The sequence below is a fragment of the Paramisgurnus dabryanus genome, chromosome 13 (assembly GCF_030506205.2).
Source record: "Paramisgurnus dabryanus chromosome 13, PD_genome_1.1, whole genome shotgun sequence".
Lineage (NCBI taxonomy): Eukaryota > Metazoa > Chordata > Actinopteri > Cypriniformes > Cobitidae > Paramisgurnus > Paramisgurnus dabryanus.
Window position 1 is genome coordinate 14,659,297 of NC_133349.1, and position 25,624 is coordinate 14,684,920.

At 37.7% G+C, this 25,624-nt stretch overlaps 1 protein-coding gene across 2 annotated transcripts in view; it reads left to right on the forward strand.

Annotated features, from left to right (window-relative positions):
* Positions 1-12,743, forward strand: part of mroh1 (maestro heat-like repeat family member 1) — a 39,499-nt gene extending 26,756 nt beyond the window's left edge. For both annotated transcript variants that reach the window (XM_073811570.1, XM_073811571.1), the window contains 14 exons: positions 380-492; positions 1,844-1,996; positions 2,108-2,262; positions 2,348-2,513; positions 5,169-5,374; positions 6,059-6,196; positions 6,923-7,037; positions 8,942-9,088; positions 9,418-9,606; positions 9,684-9,833; positions 10,223-10,357; positions 10,521-10,623; positions 11,857-11,922; positions 12,252-12,743. In XM_073811570.1, the coding sequence (XP_073667671.1) occupies positions 380-492; positions 1,844-1,996; positions 2,108-2,262; positions 2,348-2,513; positions 5,169-5,374; positions 6,059-6,196; positions 6,923-7,037; positions 8,942-9,088; positions 9,418-9,606; positions 9,684-9,833; positions 10,223-10,357; positions 10,521-10,623; positions 11,857-11,922; positions 12,252-12,328 (1,913 nt within the window). In that variant the 3' untranslated portion in view covers positions 12,329-12,743. The remainder of the gene's footprint in view (positions 1-379; positions 493-1,843; positions 1,997-2,107; positions 2,263-2,347; positions 2,514-5,168; positions 5,375-6,058; positions 6,197-6,922; positions 7,038-8,941; positions 9,089-9,417; positions 9,607-9,683; positions 9,834-10,222; positions 10,358-10,520; positions 10,624-11,856; positions 11,923-12,251) is intronic.
* Positions 12,744-25,624: the final 12,881 nt, after the last annotated feature.

Below are 25,624 nucleotides of genomic sequence, written 5' to 3' on the forward strand. Positions count from 1 at the left end.
GTCAGATCACAGAACAAGGATAAATACCCCGTTCAATCATTCTATGTCACCTTTAAAAAAAAACTGAAACCAGAAGTAAAGTTCGGACCAGACGAGTATCGCGTCACTGCACGTGCGTCCAATGAAACCGTCTATAGAAAACAGTAGAAAGGTGGATGTATACTAAGATGAATAGCTTTATGGTTTCCTCTTTGATGTCAATCACTTTGGATGCCAAAGTGTAAATGTATACACATTTCGGACGGTTAAATGCAAAGTGTGCCTGATTCCTATATAATAATGCCTTGCTGCATAAAGTTAATATGTAAATTTATAGTGGTGTACACATGAATGCAGTTTCACTAGTTAATTCCTGTTTCTTTATCTCTGTTTCTAACAGGCTTCTCATTGGACCACAAGGATGACTCAATTGAGAGCATGCTAGACATCCGTGAGAATCTAAACAATCCTGACCATTCTGTCTTGTACAAAACTTGCTCTGACCTGACCAAGGTAAGATTTGCTATTGGGTGATTCTCACGAAATCCAGATTTAGAAGGTGTCCAGCATCAGAATTTTTAAAAAGCCCTTGAAGGCAATTTTTTTGCACATATAAGATTAAGGTCTGAACTTACTATAACCATTATTTTTTAGAGGATTTAAAAATATTTCCTATAAAATTATTTACATTTTTTTAGCTTATCATTATCAAAAATTATTATTACCGCAACATGATATTACATTAAATATATGCATTTACAAACTCATGTTTTGGTAATGAGAACTACAAGGTTGTCTAGGTACTATGACAAATAAAATTTTATCTGGAGACAAAAAATAAGAACTGCTTACCTGGTAGTCATCTTGAGTGTCACAGTCAATTATGTCCCTTCCAACTATTTTTTTTTTAATGTTAGTTCCTTGAGGGCTTAAACAATGATTGAAAATTGTTGCGGAAGATGAGAAAATTGGTCTTGGACACATTTATATTCCTTATTATGGTCTCTATATTTACCAATGATCACCAAATACCACATGTTTCTTTATTGTAAATGTTTATAGTATAACATGCACTGAAGCTTTTTATTTTTTAGATTTTTTAATTATAAATATTTTCATGTCAAAGAACCCAAATTAAGTCATGGACACGTTGCGGTAATGAAAATGTTCCCCTTAAATGTGGAAAAAAAATTGGTTTGTATGATGTCATTTGAAATCATGTGCAAAATAGTACATGAAGAGATGTTTGTAACTGTATGCTTCTTATTTTGACAGCATTTACTTTTTTTATCAAAATGGTTCATGACACCTCATAAGGGGTTGTGTACACCAAAACTTTTAAACGCGGCTGAAAACGCCTTGAGGACGCCGAATGCCAGCTGTTTTTCAGCTGAGTGCCAGCTTTCTTCAGCTGAGCGCTTTGATAGCTGTGATACTTCAGCTGCGAGCCGGTTGGTTGCTGTGGTAATGTCCCGCCCCTCCTCCACTGTGATTGGGCGGCCGTGTGAGAACTGACATTGACGAGCGGAGCTTTTCTCCCAAAGTTGAATCTCTTTCAACTTTTGACGCTCAGCTCCGAGCGCGGAAAAACCGCCGAGCGCCGGTTTTCAGCGCGGAAAAAACCCGCTAGCTGCTGGCTTATTTGAAAAACGCCGAGCTGCCATTGGAAACAATTGAAAACATGCGCTGGCCGCGGGCGTAAAAGTTTTGGTGTACACAGCCCCTAAGTCTAATTTTGCGAGAATCACCCTATTGCTGTGTTCTCCACAATAAACTTTAAATACTTTAAAAGAGTGTGAAACGTTAACTGGCTGGTTGGTTGTACTAAGCAAACACTTTCTTTTGTCTTTTATGTGTTCATCAGATCATCAGTAAGCGTCTGCCACAACATCAGTTGAGCCCCCTCCTGTTTATGTTGTTCGAGGGTTTGGTGGACTCTCAGTCCAACTGCTCCAGAGCCTCCAGTGTGATCATCAATACTTTGCTAAAGAACAGAGGTGCTGGACTGCAAGATCTGGTACATGATCCTTTCATCAGGTTCTGGGGAATAAAACTCTTTATAGCGTCATCAGATATTTGTATATTTAGATGCAGCAGTAGCTTGTTGGTAATGTTTACTCTTTGTCAGGTGCCAGAGATGTTAGAAGTGTTACACAATCGGCTGCAGCTGATCGGTGAAGAGCAAGTGAGGGTTGCCGTCGGTCAGTCTATCCTCATCCTCGCCACACAGCATCTTCAAATTCTTGTGAACACGCTTGTCGCCTACCCGCTGCCTTACGACAGGTGATTATGTTCACGGCACTCATGGTCTGTTATACGCTCCAATACGTGTGTTTATTGTATTGATACCTGTATGTGTTTTGTCCAGCTGGAGCTGTGAGATGTGGATGGCTCTTGGAGCAGACAGCACTTTGGCCCTGCAAATCATGGAAATGATTATTGAGAAGCTGAACGTCATGGTACCCTACGTAGATAAGAAGGAGTCCATGCTGAGGCCGGGCTTGACCAAAGTTGCCACCAGCCAGCCGCTAGCTGTGAGTCTGAATGCAGCTGTGTTAGTCGTGGTTTAATAAAACAACTTAACTTGGGGTGGGGAGAGGGGTGTAAAAACACATTAGGTTTGGCTGTCGAGTGACAAGATTGTGTCAAAAAATGAGTTAGAACATAATTGATGTTTATAATTAAGGACCAATGAGATTTAACTGTAGGCAAGGCGCCCTATATCAGTGCACCAAAAATAGACCGCAAGTGTATGCCACAATATCTTGACACTGTTGACTGTCACAGCTGGTAAGAACAAAAGCTCATTAGCATGTTGGAGATGTGATTTATCACTGGATGCTTTATTGCGTCATGATAAGTGAAATCACTGTGGTAAACCTGGGGTCCAAAATTAACACTCACCAGACTCCAGATAAAAATAAACCTTGACTTTGGCAAGTAAATACAACACCAGTTACGGTTGCATCTTTGGATATTGGATTTTAATGTGTTATTTCAATCGTAATGAAAGTAAAAGTACTATGTCTTGTGCTAAAGTCTGATCCATTAGATTTATTGTTTTTTGCAATGATATAGTGACCATATATAATCATTTCTCAGTCTCTTTATTAGAATACAACCAAAAATAACAGTAAATTTGTATGCAGTATTGAAAACCGAATAAAGTATTAAGTATTTACTGTAGCTTCCCCTTAAAGTCCCTTTTAAATGTGTGTCTATCAAAAAATGAGTTGCCAAATCCATCTATTCTTCTTTGTGTATTCTCCTTTAAACCGCAACAGGCTGTTGGGGATCCCCTATCAATGGGATGTCACATTGATTACCCCCGCAACCATAACCGCTCACAGACTCTGCCTTATGAGCACGTAGTTCAACCTTCTGCCAGAGACACATGTTTTGATGTAGTCCAAAGCACATGTGTAAGCTTTGCATATGGGGAGGGGAACAGAAGCTTTCTTTGCATTTAAAGAGACACACACAAAAACAGCGCGTTTTTCATTGCATCCACAAATGGGCATATTCAACATCATATAATGAAAGATCTCCGGTGTATTTTGAGCTGAAACTTTACAGATACATTCTGGGGATACCAGAGACTATTTTAATATTGTTGAAAACACGTAGGTTAGGGGCCCTTTAAGCCCAGAGTATAGAGGATGTGCACGTGATGTCACCTTTGGCGAAAGTGACTGCGGTTAAGCCCACTGAGTGGCAAAAAGTCTTAGCATAGCGTGAAAAACGCATCTAAAATGGGAAGGTAGTTGTGTGATCAACTGTGCCTTTTTTCAGACTGCAAAAAACACTCAAAGGGGAGAAGTAAATCAGTAGCAGTAGCCATATGTCAGGTATGTAAAATTTTGGGATAAAAAATCTTATAAAAATACGCAATGAATACTTTTATTCTGTGTAATTGCAAAGTTTTGTCAGTGAGCCTTCATTAAAAAAACACCCATTATGATGAGCCTTGTGTTTTACAAAGGTGGGATGGTTTAAAAGTGTTATGTCATATGTCAGGAAAAGCTATGTCTGCCCATATGCCAATGTCCACAGACAACTGGTTGTTTGGCAAGTTGTTATGGTCACTGTTTAGGCCAACTACATTCAATTTAAGCTGATAATAGTCAGTTTTACTGGTGTTTTTGCAGCAGCTGCTATGAAAACCAGCCATTTTGTTGAACATTTTGCCACTCAACAGCTCCGGCGGGGTCACATGGAAAAGTGACGTCATTGCATACCCTCTATAGTCTTTTTTTTTTACGTGTATGCGGAACGTATGGGCACGGTCAAACGCACAGCCTTGCAATGTATAGTTTATTTGACACGTACGTGTACACAGACATTCGACACATCCGCATTGCGACAAAATGCAATGCATTACTACATTCTCCTGTGCGCGCATGTGCGACCTATGACAGTTATCTGCACGTGCGTTGTCTGTCACTGCTTGATCACAAGCATGTCGGGTGACGAAAATTCGGCAAATATAGTTCATTTTATAACTAAATATCATTTTTTAACTTAAGTTTGGTCTTAAAGAGTAACTAAACCCCTGGTCAGAGCCTGACTCCACCCACTGGCAATATTTGAAAAATGCAAGAAAAGTGGGCAGACTCCAACCGAGATGGAGGGGACGAACTGAGCTCGTACCAAGGGTGTGGTGAGATCGTGACAAGGGCGTGGTAAGCTTGAACCTGCTTACATAGGGTCGACTCACTTACATCACGCAGTACCGCAACATCCAACAGGAAAATTCAACTGCAGTAGCCAGCGTTCAACCTGAAGAGGGCAGCACTCAGACTTTTTTAGACCATATATTGTACTTATAAAGCCCCATTCTTACAGATCATTAACTAAAAAAAGTTGGTTTAGGGTTTAGTTACTCTTTAACCTAAATTAAATCAAACTCTTCTTTCTATTCTTATGACTTTGAGATGTGCTTAGTGCAAAGACTGCTCACACGAAATACTGACTTTTGCCTGATGAAGCTGTTTTGTTCTAGAAATAGTTTTTTTTTACATTTTGTGTATATATTTTCGGTTTGGATCTTATAAAAACGTAGGAAATATATATATTAAACTAATTTTAAAGCAACAAAGCTGGTGGTGACTTGCACACAATTTTATATTTGCTATTTTTGCACACAAATGTACCTGTTCTCCATCTGTGTATATTACGATGTTGTCCAGATGACGTGTGGCCTGCGTGAGATGATGTTGAATGGTCAGTCAGCAGATGCGGTGGCCTCTCTCTTTCCACAACTCTTCAGCACGCTGCTGGTGCGTCTGGGCTCAAGCGTGGGAGTTCAGCTGCCCAAAGACCTCAACAGTAACAGCATCATCTCAGACCGTAAAACCCCCAGCAAAATCAACATGGCCAGCTTTGACGTCTGTGGGTGAGCACCATAACCATGCGGTTTGATTACGATTGCATGTTTGCAATTGGTTTGATTAAAAGATGAATCGTGTACAAATTATTTATGCAGCAAAGACAAAAAGCGTTGAAGCTGAAATCTGCTTACAAATAGATTTTCTATTATACATTTTCCAATCTGAACATAAACCCTTCTAACAGTCAATATTTGCCAACTGGAATTGATTTTTTTAGAGTCATTTTTTATGTGAGCACATTTTTTCTAATCATTTAACAAAACAGTGTGTTGTCTATTTATCTAGAATACAAAAGTAGCTGTAAATAATGCATGAGACCCCCCCCAGAATACATTTTACATAATTGGCAAGACACATTTTAGATTATACAGTTTTCTGTCCATCACAGCTCACGTTGTAAGCTCACACAAGCTGATTTCAGGTTATATAAAATGTTAGATGACGGATAAAAATGAAGTATTGGTTGCTATGGGGGCAGATTTTAATGATCAATGACATTTTTTGCCCCAAGTCCTGTTTAATCACTCTCTTGTGCACTGTTGAGTTGTTGTCTATGAAGACATTTTCAAATCAATTTATTCTGGTTATGTTGCTGAATTAGGACATAACCGTGCATGTAGTCAGGGAGACGCTCAGGTTTTGGAACGGAGCTAATAGGACATCTGTGTTTTCTTCTCTGTGGTGTTCAGAGTGGCGGTAGAGGCTCTGCGGATCCTGTTGGCTCGGGCTCAGCTGGACGCTGTCATGAAACTATTAGATCAGGAGGGAGCTTGGGACAAACTGAAGGACCCACAGCAGCACACGACAGGTGTCACGCTACTCTCCAGGTACACCCACCTGTCCTCGCATAACTCCACTCAGACAAACCAAACATCTCTCATTATCTTCTGTAGTCACGGTTATGAAGGGAGACGGAGAAAACAGTGTGACGTGAGATGTGTTTGAAGGTAGAGTTGTCCTTGAAGACACACAAGGTGTTTTTAATTACAATATGTTTGGAGTAGATAGGTTTTGGGGTGTTTCGTTGATACCTACTGTATAATTAAGATTTGACATACAAATTGGCCAATATTTTTTTAAATCAGTAATGAAATTAAATATAATATTGAGTAAATATTTTCCACTCAATTGTGTGGAAATTTATTGTAAAATTACTTCATTAAGACTCAGTAAATGTTTTGTTAAAACACTTTAAAGCACAAAATATTGTGTATCTATTTTAGGAAGAAATAACAGCTTATTATGCTTCGTTTTACAGATAACTATTTAAAGGGACAGTTCACAAGACTTTTTTTAAGCTGTCAAATAAATATTTGGTGTTCCCAGAGTACATGTTAGCTATTTTTTCACATGCTTGCAGAGAATGATTTTCCAAAACTAAGTTACTGGGTTGATCTTTTTCACATTTTCTACGTTGATAAAAGCACTGGGGACCCAATTATAGCACTTAAACATGGAAAAAATGTCAGATTTTCATCAAATTTCCCCTTTAATCTTTGCAATGCAATTTAAAGTGTATTTGAAAAATAAAGGTGCTTTTTTCTTTGTATCAGAGCAATGGCAAAGCATGCTGGTCCTCGTCTTCCAGCCATTGTGGAGAGTATTTGTCCATCTCTCAATAATATCTATGAATGTCAGAGGATCACAGTCACAGCCTTCTTCTCTGAGGTATCACAATAAACTTTTAGTCACAGTTAAAACAGTAAGTTATGGTGGATAATTGTTTATCTGACAAAACATTATACAGTATGTGACCCTGGACCACAAATGTGTCTTAAAGGCGTGGTGCATGAGCTCTGAAAACCAATGTTGACATTTGAAATCACCTAAACAAACACACCCCTAGGCCAATAAAATTTGTATCCTCTTTTGATAGACCCGCACCACACATAAACATACACAACCCAACGATGTTGGTTAGTAGACACGTCCCTTACTGGTGATTGCCTACAAGTATGTTTTGGTACTCGCTCAGACTCCCTTTTCCAAAAGTGTTTTTCAAAAGTCATGCCCCCGCCTTTAAGTAGCATGGGTATATTTGTAGCAATAGCCAAATGCATGTGTCAAAATTTTCATTTTTTTATGCCAAAAATCATAAGGATAGTTTGTAAAGATCATGAACATAATTTGTAAATGTCCTACCATAATAATTTATAAAAAATGTATTTATCGTTAGTAATATACACTCACCTAAAGGATTATTAGGAACACCTGTTCAATTTCTCATTAATGCAATTATCTAATCAACCAATCATGGCAGTTGCTTCAATGCATTTAGGGGCAGTTCCTTGGCAAGACAATCTCCTGAACTCCAAACTGAATGTCAGTATATTTCACAATCTGCTCCGTTACTGGGATTTTCACGCACAACCATTTCTAGGGTTTACAAAGAGTGGTGTGAAAAGGGAAAAACATCCAGTATGTGGCAGTCCTGTGGGAGAAAATGCCTTGTTGATGCTAGAGGTCAGAGGAGAATAGGCCGACTGATTCAAGCTGATAGAAGAGCAACTTTGACTGAAATAACCACTCATTACAACCGAGTATGCAGTAAAGCATTTGTGAAGCCACAACATCCACAACCTTGAGGCGGACCCTACCGGGTACCACTCATTTCCACTACAAATAGGAAAAAGAGGCTACAATTTGCACAAGCTCACCAAAATTGGACAGTTAAAGACTGGATAAATGTCGCCTGGTCTGATGAGTCTCGATTTCTGTTGAGACATTCAGATGGTTGAGTCAGAATTTGGCGTAAACAGAATGAGAACATGGATCCATCATGCCTTGTTACCACTGTGCAGGCTGGTGGTGGTGGAGTAATGGTGTGGGGGATGTTTTCTTGGCACACTTTAAGCCCCTTAGTGCCAATTAGGCATCATTTAAATGCCATGGCCTACCTGAGCATTGTTTCTGACCATGTCCATCCCTTTATGACCACCATGTACCCATCCTCTGATGTCTACTTCCAGCAGGATAATGCATCATGTCACAAAGCTGGGAATCATTTCAAATTGGTATCTTGAACATGACAACATGTTCACTGTACTAAAATAGCCCCCACAGTCACCAGATCTCAACCCAATGGAGCATCTTTGGGATGTGGTGGAACGGGAGCTTCGTGCCCTGGATGTTCATCCCACAAATCTCCATCAACTGCAAGATGCTATCCTATCAATATGGGCCAACATTTAAAAAAAATGCTTTTAGCACCTTGTTGATTCAATGCCATATAAAATTAAGACAGTTCTGAAGGCGAAAGGGGGTCCAACACAGTATTAGTATGGTGTTCCTAATAATCCTTAAGGTGAGTGTATTGTTGCTATTGATTTGTTTTGGCACCCTCAGTTTCCAGATTTTCAAGCAGTTTTATTTTGGCAAAATATTGTCATATCCTAAAAAACATAGTGTTGTTTTTACACCAAATATAACAAAAGGAATAAGCAAAACTTATTGACAGTTTCTGTAAAGTTTTGATATTTGTTGCAATATATAGAAAAGGGATCTTAACAATGCTGTGTGAAATATTGTAAAGACAAACTGTCAGTGTGAATTTATTTGTTGATTTCTTCAAGCTGCTGAATCACCATGTTGCGACCGAACTGATGATTTTGGACATGTTAATGAACAACATGATGGAGAGAATAACCGACTCTTGCAGTACCGTCCGTATGCTGGCGATCCGGGGCCTGGGGAACATTGCTGTGGGTTCACCTGAAAAGGTACAGAGACTCTTGCATTTTTGAGATTTTAAAACAAGCATAACTTGACTGTAGAGTCCATCCGATTGTTTTTTTCTAGAGTCTGTCATTAATTTTTCTGATGTACAGAACCATTTCACCCTGACGTCCGTACATATCTTACCTAGCAACAGCTCTCAAAAGTTTCCCAATGTTGTTCTCCATAACTTTCTGTACTACTTCTGCTCTTGCATTTATGTCTTCTATTTAAAGGCGTATGAAGATTCACGTCATTACAAACAAAAGCAGTCTGTTATGTAATTATACGTTGTTATGCACTAATTTCGTTGCTTCTGTTTGTTCTCGGTCAGGTGAATAAATATGCGAAGGAGCTTCTAGCAGCCATGAGTTCAGGTATGGAGGAAAACGATGATCCAGGAAAACAAATCACACTGGAAGCCATGTCAGGCATGTCTAAGATACTGCTTTACCTGGACCAGAAGAATGTCCACCTGCTTGTGGTTTACATATTCATGAAGATCAAACCCTTTCTGGAGAATGTGAGTGTGAAGACGCTGAATAGTTAAGTTGTGTTAAGATGATGAGAATGTAAATGTACTTATCTGTGTTCTGTCAGGAGAACAATGAGATCCGATGTGCTTCCATCATGCTCCTGGGGAACCTCTCCAAGTTTGGCTTGGGTGAGCCTGTTTTTAGGGACCAGATCCACAATGTTCTGGTCAGCTTGCTGTTGCACCTCAGTGATCCGAACCCTCAGGTGGTGAAGGTGAGTTTTTAGGCTACATACATTTTAAAAGGGATTGCTTGCATGTTGCATTTCTTAATAAAATTACTGTAACCGGCAAGTGACTTATACTCCTACTTATGTGCTTGTAAATATCAAGTGTTAATTTTGTATCCTGGCTGTAAATATTGGAAACATTGTACTGCCATTCTTCAAATTGGTTTCTAGTTGCAAAAATGATGCAATAAGCATAACGCTCTTACGGGTCTGTTGTTTGGTTTGTTTTTTAATAATCCTCTTATTTTGTTACAGTGTTCCCATTACATTTTATTCAAATCTTGTGCAATATTTACTGTTTAGATCAAAAGATGAAGTGTGTTTGTGTTTCCATACCAAATATGTGTTAGTGTATGCCTCTCTTTTTCCATCAGGCATGCAAGTATGCCATGCGCGTGTGTGCTCCGGTTGTAGGATCGGAGCAGATCTCCACCATGTTCCTGAATCATCTTCATGAGGACAAGGGTCTGCATTATGGAGAGTTCATTAATGACCTCACTAAATACCTGGTATGGCAAGAGCCAAAGCTTTATATTAATAACTGCACGGTACATCTTGATCTCTTATTATAGAAGAGATTATTATCTTACACATGCATATGGTGTTGTAATATATGGATCAGTTTTATTAAACTCATTTTTAAATAAGCATAATATGTTTTTTTTTCTAAAGATCCAGGATTTTCCAGGCATGCTGAACTTCTACCACATCACAGTGATTCAGTTTTTCAAAAGTAACTGGTCTGAGATAAGAGCAAGTGCTGCCATGTTTATTGGTAATAATAGCGTTATTCTAAGTTTAAATATTGTGATTATTTGTGAATTTTTTAGTCAAAAAAGCTCAGTTAGTTAACTCTTTCCCCGCCATTGACGAGATATCTTGTCAATCTGCAATACCGCTACCAGGTGGCGATCTTCCGCAACTTATAAAAACCGGAAGTATTGCCCTAGGGCAAACAGCTGTATGTCCGTGTATGTTTTAAAGATCGCTCTGCATCTGATCTCTATCAAAAGTCCTTCACAAAAATGGAATTATCTCAGCTTTTTGCTCAAAATTTGGTGTTTTTGATGAAACCTACACATATTTGAGAGGTGATAAAAACAGAACACATGAAGGTAAGATGAAACAGATTTTTTTTTTTGAAAGCAGAGGGTCTGTTTTTTTTATTTTCATATATTTTATGTTTATATATTTTAAAAGGAGCATTTTCTGGAAGGCATTAAACTTTTGTGAAAATCATGAAAAATGCTGGCGGTGAAAGAGTTAAAGGGACACTCCACTTTAAAATAAAATATATACTCATTTTCCAGCTCCCCTAGAGTTAAACATTTGATTTTTACCATTTTGGAATCCATTCAGCTGATCTCCGGGTCTGGTGGTACCATTTTTAGCATAGCTTAGCATAATCCATTGAATCTGATTAGACCATTAGCATTGCGCTAAAAAATAACCAAAGAGTATTTTTCCTATTTAAAACTTTTCGGCCGTAACATGGCTGCAGCAGGTGCAATGCTATTATGTAGCGCCTGAAAATAGTCCCCTGCTATTGAAAGTAACCAAGGGGACTATTTTCGGGCAGTGCATAATATCACTACGCCTACTGCAGCCATGTTACAAAAGCCAAGTCCTTGATTATTACGCCAGAATAAGAGTATAGTCCTAACCATATATGCCTAGAAAAGCATAACTTCTACTTTTCCGTTGGTCTTAGTACACGATGTAACTACAGAAGAGTCAAGTTTTAAATAGGAAAAATATTGAAACTCTTTGGTTATTTTTTTTTAGCACAATGCTAATGGTCTAATTCAATGGATTATGCTAAGATATGCTAAAAGTGGTACCGCCAGACCTGGAAATCGGCTAAATGGATTCAAAAACTGTAAAAATCAAATGTTTAACTTTCGGGGAGTTGGAAAATGAGCATTATTTTGAAAAAAAAAGTATTTTTGAAACCATATTGTTTACTGTTTAACTTAAACGTTTTTAACAGTATTTTGTGGATTTGTAGGTTTTTTGCTCGGGAACCTTCCGGATGAACACTTTTCTCACATGAATATGGGATCAGTGACTAAAGGTGGGTACCACAGTCCAACAGTAAAATTTGTAATGTAGCGATATCTTAGAAATAACATCCTTGTTGTTGTGCAAAATTTGCTGTTTCATCAATTACTTTGTTCCACCATTTTAATAGAGATTTTTCTGGCAAAGGGCATTGTAAAATGTATTGGTGAAGTTGTCGTCTGTGTTTTATGTTTTATCAATTTTAGCTAACTTACATTTCCCAAAACAGTCAGTTTTATTTTATTAATAGGCTAATTAAGCTGGCTCTTTTTTTGTCTTATTATGTATCCCTCTTCTCTCTCTCACTGCATATCTCTGTGTGTCTCTCTATCTCTCTTTTAGGTTTGGTGATATTGCTGCAGGATCCAGATCCTCTTGTGCGGGTTAAAGCCGCTGAGGCCATGGGTCATTTTCACTGATGTCATTTCTGCTCATCAGATTAGTCTTTCATTTTAAGTTGCTTTGATTAAGGAGACCGCCTTGAATTGTTGTTCTATAATAGACCTTTAACGGTTTTAAATATGGACCAAAGACTGTGCACTAGTTCTGTAAGAAAAGAGAAAAATAAAAAGTAGAATACATATATTGACCTTACAGCACTTTTAAGCACATGTGTTTTGATGCATTGTTGTACACTACATAGCTAATATATATGACCATGCCTGTGAAAGTCACTGTTAAAGATATCAAGGTTATGTTTTTACTGAATGTTCTTTGTAACAGGTAGGCTCAATTTAAAAATGTAACTTTAGCTGGGATTTTACAGACTTGGTCACATATGGACACACCCATTCTAATTAAAGAGTTTGCTGTTTTACCTACAGTATAATCAGACACGTACAGAATGTCCTGACTTTTTTTGCAGTTTCTTTAACTAAACAGTTGTTTAGTCAAGATTTAAAGGTGCAGTGTGTACATTTTAGGAGGATCTCTTGGCATAAGTGCAATATAATGCACACAACTATGTTGCGTATAAAGACCTTATATAATAAACCGTTTTGTTTTTATTACCTTAGAATGAGCCATTTTCATATACATACATCGCGGGTCTCCTTACATGTTTTTACAGTAGCCGTAAATGCACAAACTGCTCTAAAGAGGGCTCGCGTTGTCTCAGACGATGATGTGTTTGTCATGTGATGACTATCGTAGCTTCTCATTGCATTTTAAAAGGGTGAGGTGAGCTGTGGACGGAGCTGTTGGTTGCAATTCACGTTCTCACCTCTAGATGCTGCTTAAATCTACACACAGCACCTTTAAACCAGACACTTTCTAGTAGAAAGCCTAGTAGTTGAGTAAAACATGTTATAGCAGTTATAACAGGATCAACTTCCTGTTAATGTCGTTTATGAAATTAAATATTCAACAAGCACATGTAAGCATGGAATTTGGGTGATCAAATACATTTGGCTATGTAACTTTATACCTGCTGGCCCATTAAATGGTACATTTGCAGAATATTCTGTTTTTAACCATGTACATTTATAGAATTGATGATACCATAAGCTTGCTTGGCCATTCCTTAAGTGTGCATACCAAAACCTGAAGTTTAAAAAATGTATATAGTATAGATCAATATACTTAAACCTAAAATCTTTTTTTGCTCAGAGCAGATTTCAAAGGTTTAGATTTGAATCCTATAAAGATGTTATAGAGATGCAGACATTTAAGTCATATTGACCACCTAGACCATAAACCTTCAGCACTAAATGACTCTAATATTATACCACGGGTCTGTTGAATGCTTTATTCTGATTGGCTGAGAAATGTTCCATTCGTGTTATAATATTTTCCTGTAAACCACACATCTGACCTGTCAAATGTCTTAAAAATAGAGCAAAGTTTGTGGTAACCATGGTATAAAAGGACTAACTGACTCCGGTCCTTTGAATTATTTGAAAATAATGCACACCCGCGTGGGAAAGGATGGGAAAGGAAGATCAAAATGGTGCCAAAAAATCAAAGATGGTACTGTAAGCACACAGTTGACGGTACCCATTGACTTTCATACTACTTTCATTGTTTTTCTTACTATGGAAGTCAATGGGTACCGTCAACTGATACCATCAATTATTAAAATACCTTACTTATTGTTCAACAGAAGAAACTTATAAATGTTTAGAACAACATAAGGTTGACTAAATGATGACAGAATTTTTTATTTTGGGGTGAACAACCCCTAAATAAACACACAAACGTACAAATAATATTGTTGAATGCTTTATTCTGATTGGCTGAATTTTGGCATTCATGAATTCCCTTAGCTCATTTCAGTACTTAATCAGTATCTAAAAGATAAGTTGGTATAAAAATAAGTCTAAGTATAACTTATATCTATGAATGCTCTGTTCCAGTTTGGCACTATGAGGAAGAAGCTCAATTCCTTTCTACCTCGATGTGTTGAATATGTATAAGCACAAGTCAATTGAAAAGTGCTTACTGTGAACGCAAAACTTTGATGTAATCTGAATGCTTTATCCAAAGTTTAGCATTTAGAGGTGCTTATTTCATTCAGCCAAAGCTGTAATGACATTGGAATTAATTTCTGGCACACAGTCAGGCTGACTGATATTGTTTTTGCGTCTTGGATGGATTTCTGAGCAACCAAACTGCCACAGCATGTTTCACAGGTCTGCTGCCGAGCATGCTGTTACATTTACATCTTCCCATTGATTTGTTGATATTTGAATATGTCTGCTGTTTTCTTTTAGCCTGAACTGTTTTGTATCATCAGACAATCTCATCAGGATCAGATGATCTTGAGAGTATGTACGACTGAATCATTAAAGTTATTATAATATGGCATATGGAACCATCACGTTGATTGATTTGATTTAAATTGATTTAGCCATGAACACTATATAATGAGAATAACACGCTTTTTACAATAACAAAGTCATCTACCTTAACAAGTTTTGTCTGTTTTGCAGCTGTCTGATTAAAAATTATATTGCTTCTGAATAATAAAATTACATCCCGTGTAATATAGTGCTATATAAATAAAATACTACTACTACATTGACAAAAAACTAGACTTCAATGGCTAATAACTTTTAAAGGGGACATTTCACAAGACCTTTTTAAGATGTCAAATAAATTTTTGGTGTCCACAGAGTACGTATGTGAAGTTTTAGCTCAAAATACTATATAATTTATTATAACATGTTAAAATTGCCACTTTGTACGTGTGAGCAAAAATGTGCCATTTTTGGGTCCTTTTAATGCAAATGAGCTGAACTCTGCATTAAATGGCAGTGTCGTGGTTGGATAGTGCAGATTAAGGGGCTGTATTATCCCCTTCTGACTTCACAAGGGGAGCCAAATTTCAATTAGCTATTTTTTCACATGCTTGCAGAGATTAGTTTATCAAAACTTAGTTGATGGGTTGATCTTTTTCACATTTTCTAGGTTGATACAAGCACTGGGGACCCAAATATAGCACTTTAACATGGATTTTTCATGATATGTCCCCTTTAAGTTCTGGACTAAATAGTCGGAAGTCTAATTTCAAGGGCTACAAGTTTAATCTAATAAGCATCCAATGAAACATTCTAATCAGATATGATACAAGTATCTTACCAGGAATATAAAGGCAGGTTTACACTGTGATCTCACCTTTAATCCCTTTGTTCCCCTTAGTGATGCTGTAAGCGTCAGGAATGAATGTTAAGTGCCATAGTCCAAGCCAATTGTCCTTCTTTAACATCTTCCTTGCATGTCAATGCCATTCCTTCAGCGTGACTCTTCTGTGGGTTTGTTTGAGACTCAAGGTGCTGTTGGATTTCAGAGAATGGCCAATGAGGTCATATGGTGATTTGGGTAATTTTCAATCTCTATTGACCCTCTTTACATAATGACATTGAGGATAAAGCAATCACTCCAAAGATGCTGCTGTGAAGATTCGACGTGAAGCTGTGTGTGATATGTATGCAGTGAGGAGAAGAATCTGTGGTTATGGTTAGAATTCATCAGCTTGACGTTTGGCCATCATGGAAATGCAGTTAGTTACATAACTGCATTTGCAATGTGCGCGGATGAGATATGGAGAAATTACATCTCTCCAACCTGGCATTTTCACACAAATGTTCAGTTCAACAGGTTTACTGGCTATTTTTAACAGGTGCAGTTAAACAATAGTTGGCATAACACAGTGTAAAAAGATACAAGCATACGATCTGTATGAGGGAACCTCAAGTACTCATTTTTACAGAACTTCCATTCTTTTTATTTCATGTTGCCGTTTTTATTCATATTAAGATTGTGATTGTAATGTACTGTAATGTTTAAAGGCAGTAGTGTAAATATTAAATACTATAGGAAGGTTCAGACAGCACTCAAAAGATTAAAGGCGGGGTGCACGATAAAAAAAAAAACTTTGGAAAAGGGAGTCGGGCCGAATACCAAAACACACTTGTAGCCAATCAGCAGTAAGGGGCGTGTCTACTAATCGACATTGTTGCCTGGGTTGCATATGTGTGGTGTGGGTCTATCAAAAGAAGGTCCAGATTCTGTTGGGGTAGGGGCGTGTTTGTTTAGGTTTAGGTTATTTCAAAGAGATCATGCACCCCGCCTTTAAAGGGATAATTCACCCAAAAACAAAAACGCTGTCATTGTTTACTCACCCTCATGTCACTTGGACCCCCAGTGTCTTTCTGTGAGATTTTTCAATAAGTGTATTTGGTTTTCTGGTTACTATGGAAGTGAATGGTGACTGAGGTGGTCTTTATCTGTAACCAGAAAACCCTTCAAGCTTCAAAGGACCCAAAACCCTCATATATTTTAAGTGTCCTGTTGTTACAAATTGAAAAGTATAATAACATCCTAAAACTGCCTAAACAACACATGTCAAGACTTTGATCAGATAATAAATTATAGTTTGGTTTTAACCAAATTGTTTGTTTGCCTTCAGGCCACTGCAAATATACAGCATGTGTTGAGAGGAGTTATTTGTTTAACACCTGTGGGTCCTTTCGAAGCTTGGAAAGGTGGTCACCATCCACTCCCATTGTAATCAGAAAACCCAGAAACACTTTTAAAATCTGTATTTGGGTTCTGGAAAACACAGAAAGACATCAGGGGGATCAAACGGCATGAGTAAATACTCACAGCTTTTGGGTGAACTACTTCTTTAAGTCAGTGGGGTTTCAAATTTTTTCAGCATGCGTTCCCCCTTGTGTACAGTGCATTCCTTTGCGGCCCCCCTAAAGAAAATGTATGATAATTTTGTTCTAAAACATAACATTTTAATTATACAAAAATTATACAAAGTAGTGCTGTTGGTAAGTAGCCTTATTTTTTTTAGGTTTAATTACACAGAATTTATGAAAAACAAATATATTTTATAAAATGTCATAAAACTGGGCCCCCTGGCACCATCTCGCGGCCCCCAGTTTGAGAACCGCTGCAAAAAAGCATTGTTGTGTTAGACATCTACCATGATATTCTCTGAAATACCACACAATGTAAATACCATGGCTTAAGCCAATTATTCAGCACCATACCAAACTATTAACTTCTGTGGGACCTCCACTGTACTATTTGTAAGGCCAATATGCTATTGTCTTTGTTCTACAGCTCACCACAAGGGGGCGCCACAATGTATATTAAAAAAGCCCCTTGACGCTTAAAAATATTAGCATTTGAAGCTGACTAACAACATGAATGACCAAACTAAAGTGAATGAGATTGCTCATCCAGCGATAATTATATGGGACCAAAAGGCCAGCGTTACCTTGATTAGATTCTTATTTTCAAATTCACATTAAATTTGCAGGCAAACAGAAAGGCGTTTTAATCCTAATGAAGGCGTTTGAAAGATTAGAGGTGGTACTACACGAGACTATGGACACGTGGCGCACCTGAGGGTAATTTTCTCTGTTGGCTGCGCTTGGCCGTTCTTCTCCCTAATCATGCAGATCTTGCCTTTCAGCTCACGTCTATTGACTCTCAGTCTCCACCCTTTCCGCCGTATAGCACAAGATTAGGCCTCATTTGTTTGCCGTTTGCTAATGTTTCATTGTGCTCACCTCTCAAATTTAAAAATGGGGTAAAAAGCGAGTGTGCGCGTGATGGAGAGAAAGACAGTAAGAGAGGTGGACAAGGCTCCATCATTTTAAATGTCCTCCGACGTCCCTGCCAAACTGACAAATATTCAGGTTTAAGAGCGTGAGGTGGTGAATAACTCTCTTCTGAAGTTAATTCAGTTCCTTTCATCACGATAGCAATTTTATGACAGGGCCTTCTGCATTAAAAACAAGCTGAAACATCAAAAAGCTCCTCAAGGCTTCATTTAAATCTGCGAGAGCAGCCAAGTTCTGCTGTTCAGCTGATATAATCAGCTCACGCTGTCCTGTATCCTCACAGTTTATACCTGAATAACGCTGCTTTAAGCCGCACAGTATACAATATTTAACAATATCATTTATATATATATATATATAGTTCAGAGTCTTATATATAAATAAGAATAATCTGATAACTCATAAGTAGTCTTTCTATATACCGTACATGCTGTTTATTCACTCGTATTGATTTTATCAGCTCTGTTTAGGTTTCTGTATTATTTTCTCAGATTTGTTGTTCCATATAAACGCTCGGATTCCTGCACCGTAATGATGTACATTACTGAACGGAAAGTTTCTATCTCTCCTGTTCACACTCTCTCTCTATCCATCCTTCGCTCTCTCTCTCTCTATCCCTCACCCTTTCTCTGAAATTACACTCATTCATTCCCCCGTGTCAGTGGAGACGAGAGAGACAGAGTGCGTATCTGTAGTTGACCTGGCTCTCTGAGAACATATGGATCTAATCTAAGACTCGATTGCTTGGCTCACATGTGATAGTGCCCATCAATTCATACCCTGTGATGCAATGGGAAAAAATCTTTCCAGACTTTTGAGGGTATTATATTTCAGTGGACCAGGCAAAATAGATTGTGGCCTTGTGGAACGTATTCTTTATGTATTGCTGCATTGGCCATTGCTTCTGAGTGGGACCTTGCCAAAAAAGAATCAATAACAATACATGGTGCTTATTATTTTGCTAAAGCGATAACCCCCCTAAAAAGTGCGCTTAGTGCTTTATTTTCTAATGACTTGATCTAGTCGAGGCATTTTAATAAATCTAATTCGTCTTTACTGGGCATTCTTTGGTTAATAATATGAAATTTAATAGAGTCATAATTAACCAGAGTTCTTTAAACTAATTATACAGCATTTGATCCATTTCATCAGAAGGACTCTTAAATGGTTTTCAGTGGTTGAAGAGGACAAACGTCCTTCAGGGAGAGAGGAGAATTATTTTGTCAAGAGGACGTTGAGAGAATTACTCTGCCTCTCCAAATTAAATGTCTGGTCGAGGCACTCAGAATCAATTTAAAGTGTCGTTTTGTTAGAGGACAAGCTATACCTTTGCGTGTTAATAACTGTCAATTAATGAATTCAATTCTCTGATGGTTAAACTCATCACAGCTCCGCACCGTTGTCTAATATTATGCTAATGATGTCAAGATCATCTGATGTCTGAACTTCAGACATGTTAAAATGACTCATAATGCTTCAGAAATCCGTGTTGAGTTTAGAGACTTCTAGGACTTGGAGGTGATAACTGTATGCAGTTGTGATGTCACAATGTTCTTTTTAAGTCTGAACCGGGATCACGCAGTGCTGTAAGACACACTTTGGGAGGACATACTGAATCACGGAGGCATTCAGAGTGACGTTTAGGGAGAGATTAAGGATTTGCATGCTATTGCAGCTGAGGTCAGAGAGATTTGAGGGACAGGGAGACCTAAAAGATTCTTATGAAAAATAAAATGTGGGAAATTAACTGGCATTACTTATATAATTTCAGTTTAAAAGCATGTCGCTTTTATTTACACTACACTCTTAAAAATTGGTTCAGCATGTGCAATGATATTATGCAGCGTCTGAAAGTAGTTCCCTATCTTCTGCCAGAGGGAAGCAGTTCATACTGTAAGTGCAAAAAATGACTCTGATCACCAAGGATCCTCTCTCTACCTGGTTAAGAATACATTCCTCACATCTTTTTCATGCCTCACCATTTTTGATGCTTGAATATTGGTATCAAAGAGTGCATATTATTACCTCAAATGTAAATACTCGTACCAAATGTATAAATATCTGTACCTATATGGTACATACAGTATAAGGACCCTTTTTAAAGGGTGTTGCCCCGGTGAAAGCTTGGGACAATTTTTTTTCTGACAGTGTACAGACCTTGTAAAAGTAAGAATGAAATGGTTCTCTTAAAGGTGCAGTGTGTAACTTTTAGAAGGATCTCTTGACAGAAATGCAATATAAAATACATAACTATATTATCAGTGGTGTATAAAGACCTTTCATAATTACCTTAAAATGAGACGTTTTTATCTACATACACTGGGGGTTCCCTTACATGGAAGTCACCATTTTGTGCCGCCATGTTTCTACAGAAGCCCTTAACGGACAAACTTTTTTACTAAGTTGTCTCTAACGATGACAGTGTTGTCCGGTGGCGGCTACCGTAGCTTCTCTATGCATTTCGGTGAACGGTGGACTGAAACGTTGGTTGCAGTTTGCAACCCCACCACTAAATGCACTAAAATTTACACACTGCACCTTTAAGAATCTTTGAATGAAAGTTTCTTTGGAGAACCAAAAGGGTCATTTGCATGTTATAACTCATATCAAGTTGATATTTTTCTTTTTTAACACTAAATTTAATATACACGTTTAACAGGTAACTAGTTTATTTATTTTTTTAATGGTTTCTTCATTTTGATAACAGGACTGAAAGTAACAGGACTGAGTTTTTAGCATAGATTTAGCAAATACATTAAATATGGCTGCAGTAAATATGTGCTAGCAAAAAAAAAATTCTAGTAATTTACCAAAATGTTTTATTTTAAAACAATCTGATAACATCAAAGAAATAATATAGGTAACAGGACTGTACATTAAAGGCGTTCTAAGCGAATCTGCGAGATGTTAGTTATTGTTGACGTTTGAATTGTTTTCAAACAGACGGAGCGTAGCTAACTCCTCCCCCTCCCTTCCGTGCTTTCATGAACGCGCCCAACCCCCACCCCCAAATCCTTCTTGTCGTTTATTGGCTGGAATACTTTGTTATGGTTTCTGTTTGTAGGTTTGGCCACTGTTTTGTTATTGCCGTTTGTGAAGCCTGGGCTGTCTACAGAGATCGCTTTTTTTACAGTTTGATCAGCGGACAGGCAGCAAGCAGATAGTGAGGAGATGTTTGCTGTATGTAACAAAAAATGTTTTATGGTCTAAAACGCGTCAATTCGCTTAGAGCACCTTTAAGGTTCACATTCACAGTCATAGCATCAATATCATAAAATATACAGAAAAGAAAATGAGAAAAGAGAATTTTGATCTTCATATGACCTTCAGAAGATCTAAATGATGTCACTTCCTATTGAAAATGTGACTTGCGGGATATTCCTACATTTCCAGAGGGGGGAACATGGACTGAGTGAAATTCTGGGGACATGACTAAAATGTGCCTTTATCTAATATAATGACTTTTTCAATGGTAAAAAATATTTAAAGCAAAGATGTGATATGGACCCATACAAAAATGCAAAAATTAAAGATGTATAAAGAATTGTTTGCTTTATATTTAAAGGTAAAGTATAGAGATAGAGAGCAGGGACAGATACAATCTGCTATTTTTTTGTGTTCTGGTAGTTTTTATTAATGTTTTAAAATAATTTGTTTAAATTTGGTGTTGGATTAACATGCAGGACACTTTGCTTAATAAAAAAAAAAAATTGAGTTATTTTTCATACATTTTTACTGTATACAAAAACTGGCTGATATACTGATATTTGTCTGGCTTTATTGTTCATATAAAGTTTTTTTTGTAAAGGATAACGGTTTTACAGTGTACAGACTAAAGATAAAGAAATCATTCTTTTAAGAACCTTTGACCTAAAAGGTTTCTCAAGGAACCAAAAAATTGTTCTACAATAGCAAAGCACCCCTTTAAAACCTTTATTTTTAGAAGCGTATGGCATTTCTGTAAGAATCATTTAGCAGCTTTATTTTTAAGAGCATACAGTAGGTGCAAAATGTACCATACATAGGGTGGCCATTCGTGCCAGTTCCGCCGGACACGTCCCGGACATGTTTTCGGGTTCGTCCTCCGGAAGTCGCGTTGCTCGACCACATACGTCATCGAGGTTCTCACATTTCAGTTAAAATACATTAGAAAATTAAGATTTATTTCTTTTAAGACATACAATAATTGTAGTTTCATTCTTACCTTGAAATGTAACGGTTGCTTTTCTGAAAGTAAACCCGAAATATTAAACCTTGATGACGTATGCGGTCGACCAACGCGACTTCCGGAGAACGAACCCGAAAACATGTTCGGGACGTGTCCGGCGGAACTGGCACGAATGGCCACCCTAACCATACAGTACATTATTTAAATTAAGTTGTTATTCTATTTAGCGCAAACATGCCTCATATCTAAATTAGGCTGATTATGGGATGCAACTTGTTGCTGTTTGTATAATTCCTTTCAAAGCGACAGAGACAGCATGTGGAAATTAACAGCGCTGTCACATGGACTAGCCTACATTCTTATTGAATTCCTCTCAGTGTGATCGCGTGTGGCCGGGTCAGTGTAACACTGTTACAAGTTATCTAATGCATCCTCATTAGGATGTTGGTCGGACTTCTGAGGGATGCCGTGTCTCGCCAATGATTCCACATACACATTTGACTGCTTGTTAGACAGAAGATGACAGAACAATCGCGAAAGCATAAGAGTCTGAAAAAAAGCATATACAAAGAGAAATAAAGTTGCAGGGTGCAGGTCAGACTGATGCTCGCGGCCTTCCGTGTCCTGAGTTGGCTGCTTGTTAGTACGCCAGAACCTCTGTCTTCCTTTGCTTCCCCTCCACCTCCGCTGGACCTGCATGCTACTGGATGGCCAGGGGTCACTCCCAGCCAATTTAGAGTGATGCACATCTATTCTGTCAGCCGCCAGCTTCCACACTGAAAATAATTACCGAGTGAGCATCTGCTGTCCCAGAGAGACAAACGATAGAGTCTGACACGAGCAGGACGAAGAAATTTCACATTCTGTTTCTCTTTTCCCCTCTAAATGGTGTAGCAGGCCCAGAGGAAGCTAAAGGGAGAAAACACCTGGTGAAATTATCCCTCAGTGATCTGTGCATATGCTTAGGAACTTTGCTCTGAAGTGAATTGGAATAATTGCCTGGAATGCTTTAGGATAAAATGAGTCTAGGATGCCCTAAGGAGAAAGGAGGGAGAGAAGATTGCGGAACACACAAATACTTTATGGTTATGTCACCTCAGATCATATAGACTATAGTGCAGTAAACCCACACTGCAAAAAATCATTTCCAAGAAAAAAAGGTCTTAGTATTTTTGTCTTGTTATCAGTAAAAATATATAAAAAAATTTAAATTAAGATGCTTTTTCTTGATGAGCAAAACGACCCAAGAAAACTAGTCTATGTTTTTAAACCAAAAATATCAAATTTAAGTGAATTTGTGGTAAAACACGTAAAAAATCTGCCAATGGGGTAAGCAAAAAATCTTGAACATTTTTCTTAAACACTAAATTCAAGAAAATGTCAAGAAAAATTTGCTTACCCCATTGGCAGATTTTTTTTTTTTTTTTGCTTGTTTTATGCAGAAAATCATTTAAAGTTGATAATTTTGGTCTAAAAACTAGACATATTTTCTTGGGTCGTTTTGCTAATCGAGAAAAAGCATCTTAATTTAAGAATTTTTAGATCTTTTTACTGAAAACAAGACAAAAAAACTAAGAAAATGTTTTCTTGAAAATAATTTTTTGCAGTGCAATGAGGTTTTGATGAGGATAGTCTAATGGTGCTAAAACTGCTAAATCAGTACTGCCAATATACCAGTAATAGAGGTTGTAAGATTAACAGTAATTTACCGATAAGCGCTATGTGTGAACAAGATTAGTAGCTTTTAGAACCGATGACGTCAGACCGCGCTGACAGCTTCGGGCCAATCATAACGTTTTGATACAGATGGCGCGTTTACGCCCGCACGTTGCCACTCACACTGCAGTCGAGCCCATCAGAAGTGAACGAACGTCCACATTTCTTCACAAAGTTGTTTAAAACCGCTTACCATCTATTTGCCGAATTGCCGACGTCCTTAGTACATCCTCCGTGAAGCCTAATGTGCAAACAGTAGGCTACTGTTTAAGACACAGGTTTCGTTTGACGTCGCCTAATGCAATGTTGTTTGGTCACGAAGAGAAACTTCGCGACAGTCAGCGTTTGCCACAGATGTAAAAACAACAAAATACGGACCGTGGATATGAAGTCATAACCCGTCATTGTTTACAAATACAACACCGAGGTCCGCGCGCCACAGGTAACTTCCGCTTTCTCGCTGAGTTTACCGGTATTTTGATACTGATGTATGAATGATATCTTTCTGGTAAAAAAGACAAAACGTCACTGCGTGTGTGAACAGCACATTTTTTTATTTATTGGTAAATTAATTCTGGTTAATTCATTGTAATTTACCGAAATTACTGTGTGAAAAAGGCTAGTGTAACTTAAGCATAAAGGCAAAGCTATTCCAAATCGCCACACTAGCCCATGTGTACACTTGTTCACCAAATGTTCAAGTAGGCGTGAAGACACATTTGCAGCAGTAAAATATTTAACACTTTATTATAGTGCATGTATGTAATGTCCAATTACATTTATCTTACACTGAAGCTCATGATGAGTTCCTGAACATGATGCATGATGGATTACACGTATCACACTTAAACTCATATTACACTTGTTTAGTGTATGTAAAAATGTATCATTTTGAAATGATCAAAAATATTCAAAAAAGCTCATTACACAAAACACTTTGGTAAATATATGGTAAATCATACCAAAGCTATTTAAAAAATGGCTAAAACCAAAAAGAAGAACTACAGTTTTGTTGTATTTGATGTATTTACTGTGTTACATGGTTTGCTTTTCAGCTCACCCCTCAACTGAGCCATTGTTCATGGATACTCGCTGTGGTCTGTGACTGAGACGTGCCATCATAGATGAATCACTGATCCTACAAACAAAGGTGACCTGACTGTGGGCATCTTTAACCTTATCTTTCTCTCGCTTTTTTCGAACTGCTCATTTTCTCTGCTCCTTTTCTATGCTGAGCTCTAGCAAAGGCCTTCTTCGATTCAATATTCACATTGGGACTGTGTGTTTTTTTACTCTCTGTAATGTGAATCATTATCATGCATGTAAATTCAGGCACTAGCAAGGTCCTCAATACTTATCACTGAGATACTGATGATTTAATTACCTGTGACATGAATATGAGATTTTACATAAATCATGTCCATAGATGTACAGTATTTATCAGCAACACTGGTTTTTAAGACCTTGTATTCCTGTTATCTTTCTGCTCTACAGTAGTTTGCTTGATGCCTATCTTTGTCATTGCTGTCGTAAAGTATAGTGCGCCTGTAAAGTATGCTAGTAAAAAATATTAATAATTTCATAACATACTCACTTGTTGTTAAATATGTTGGAAATGTTGTGCCATTCGTCTTCCATTTCAAAAGACTCAAAGGACTGGAGTAACATTGCAGCATTTTTGTGTATATGATTCAGTGCGCGGTGGCTCCCTAGACATTCCCACAATGCATTGTTTCAGTGCACTGACATGG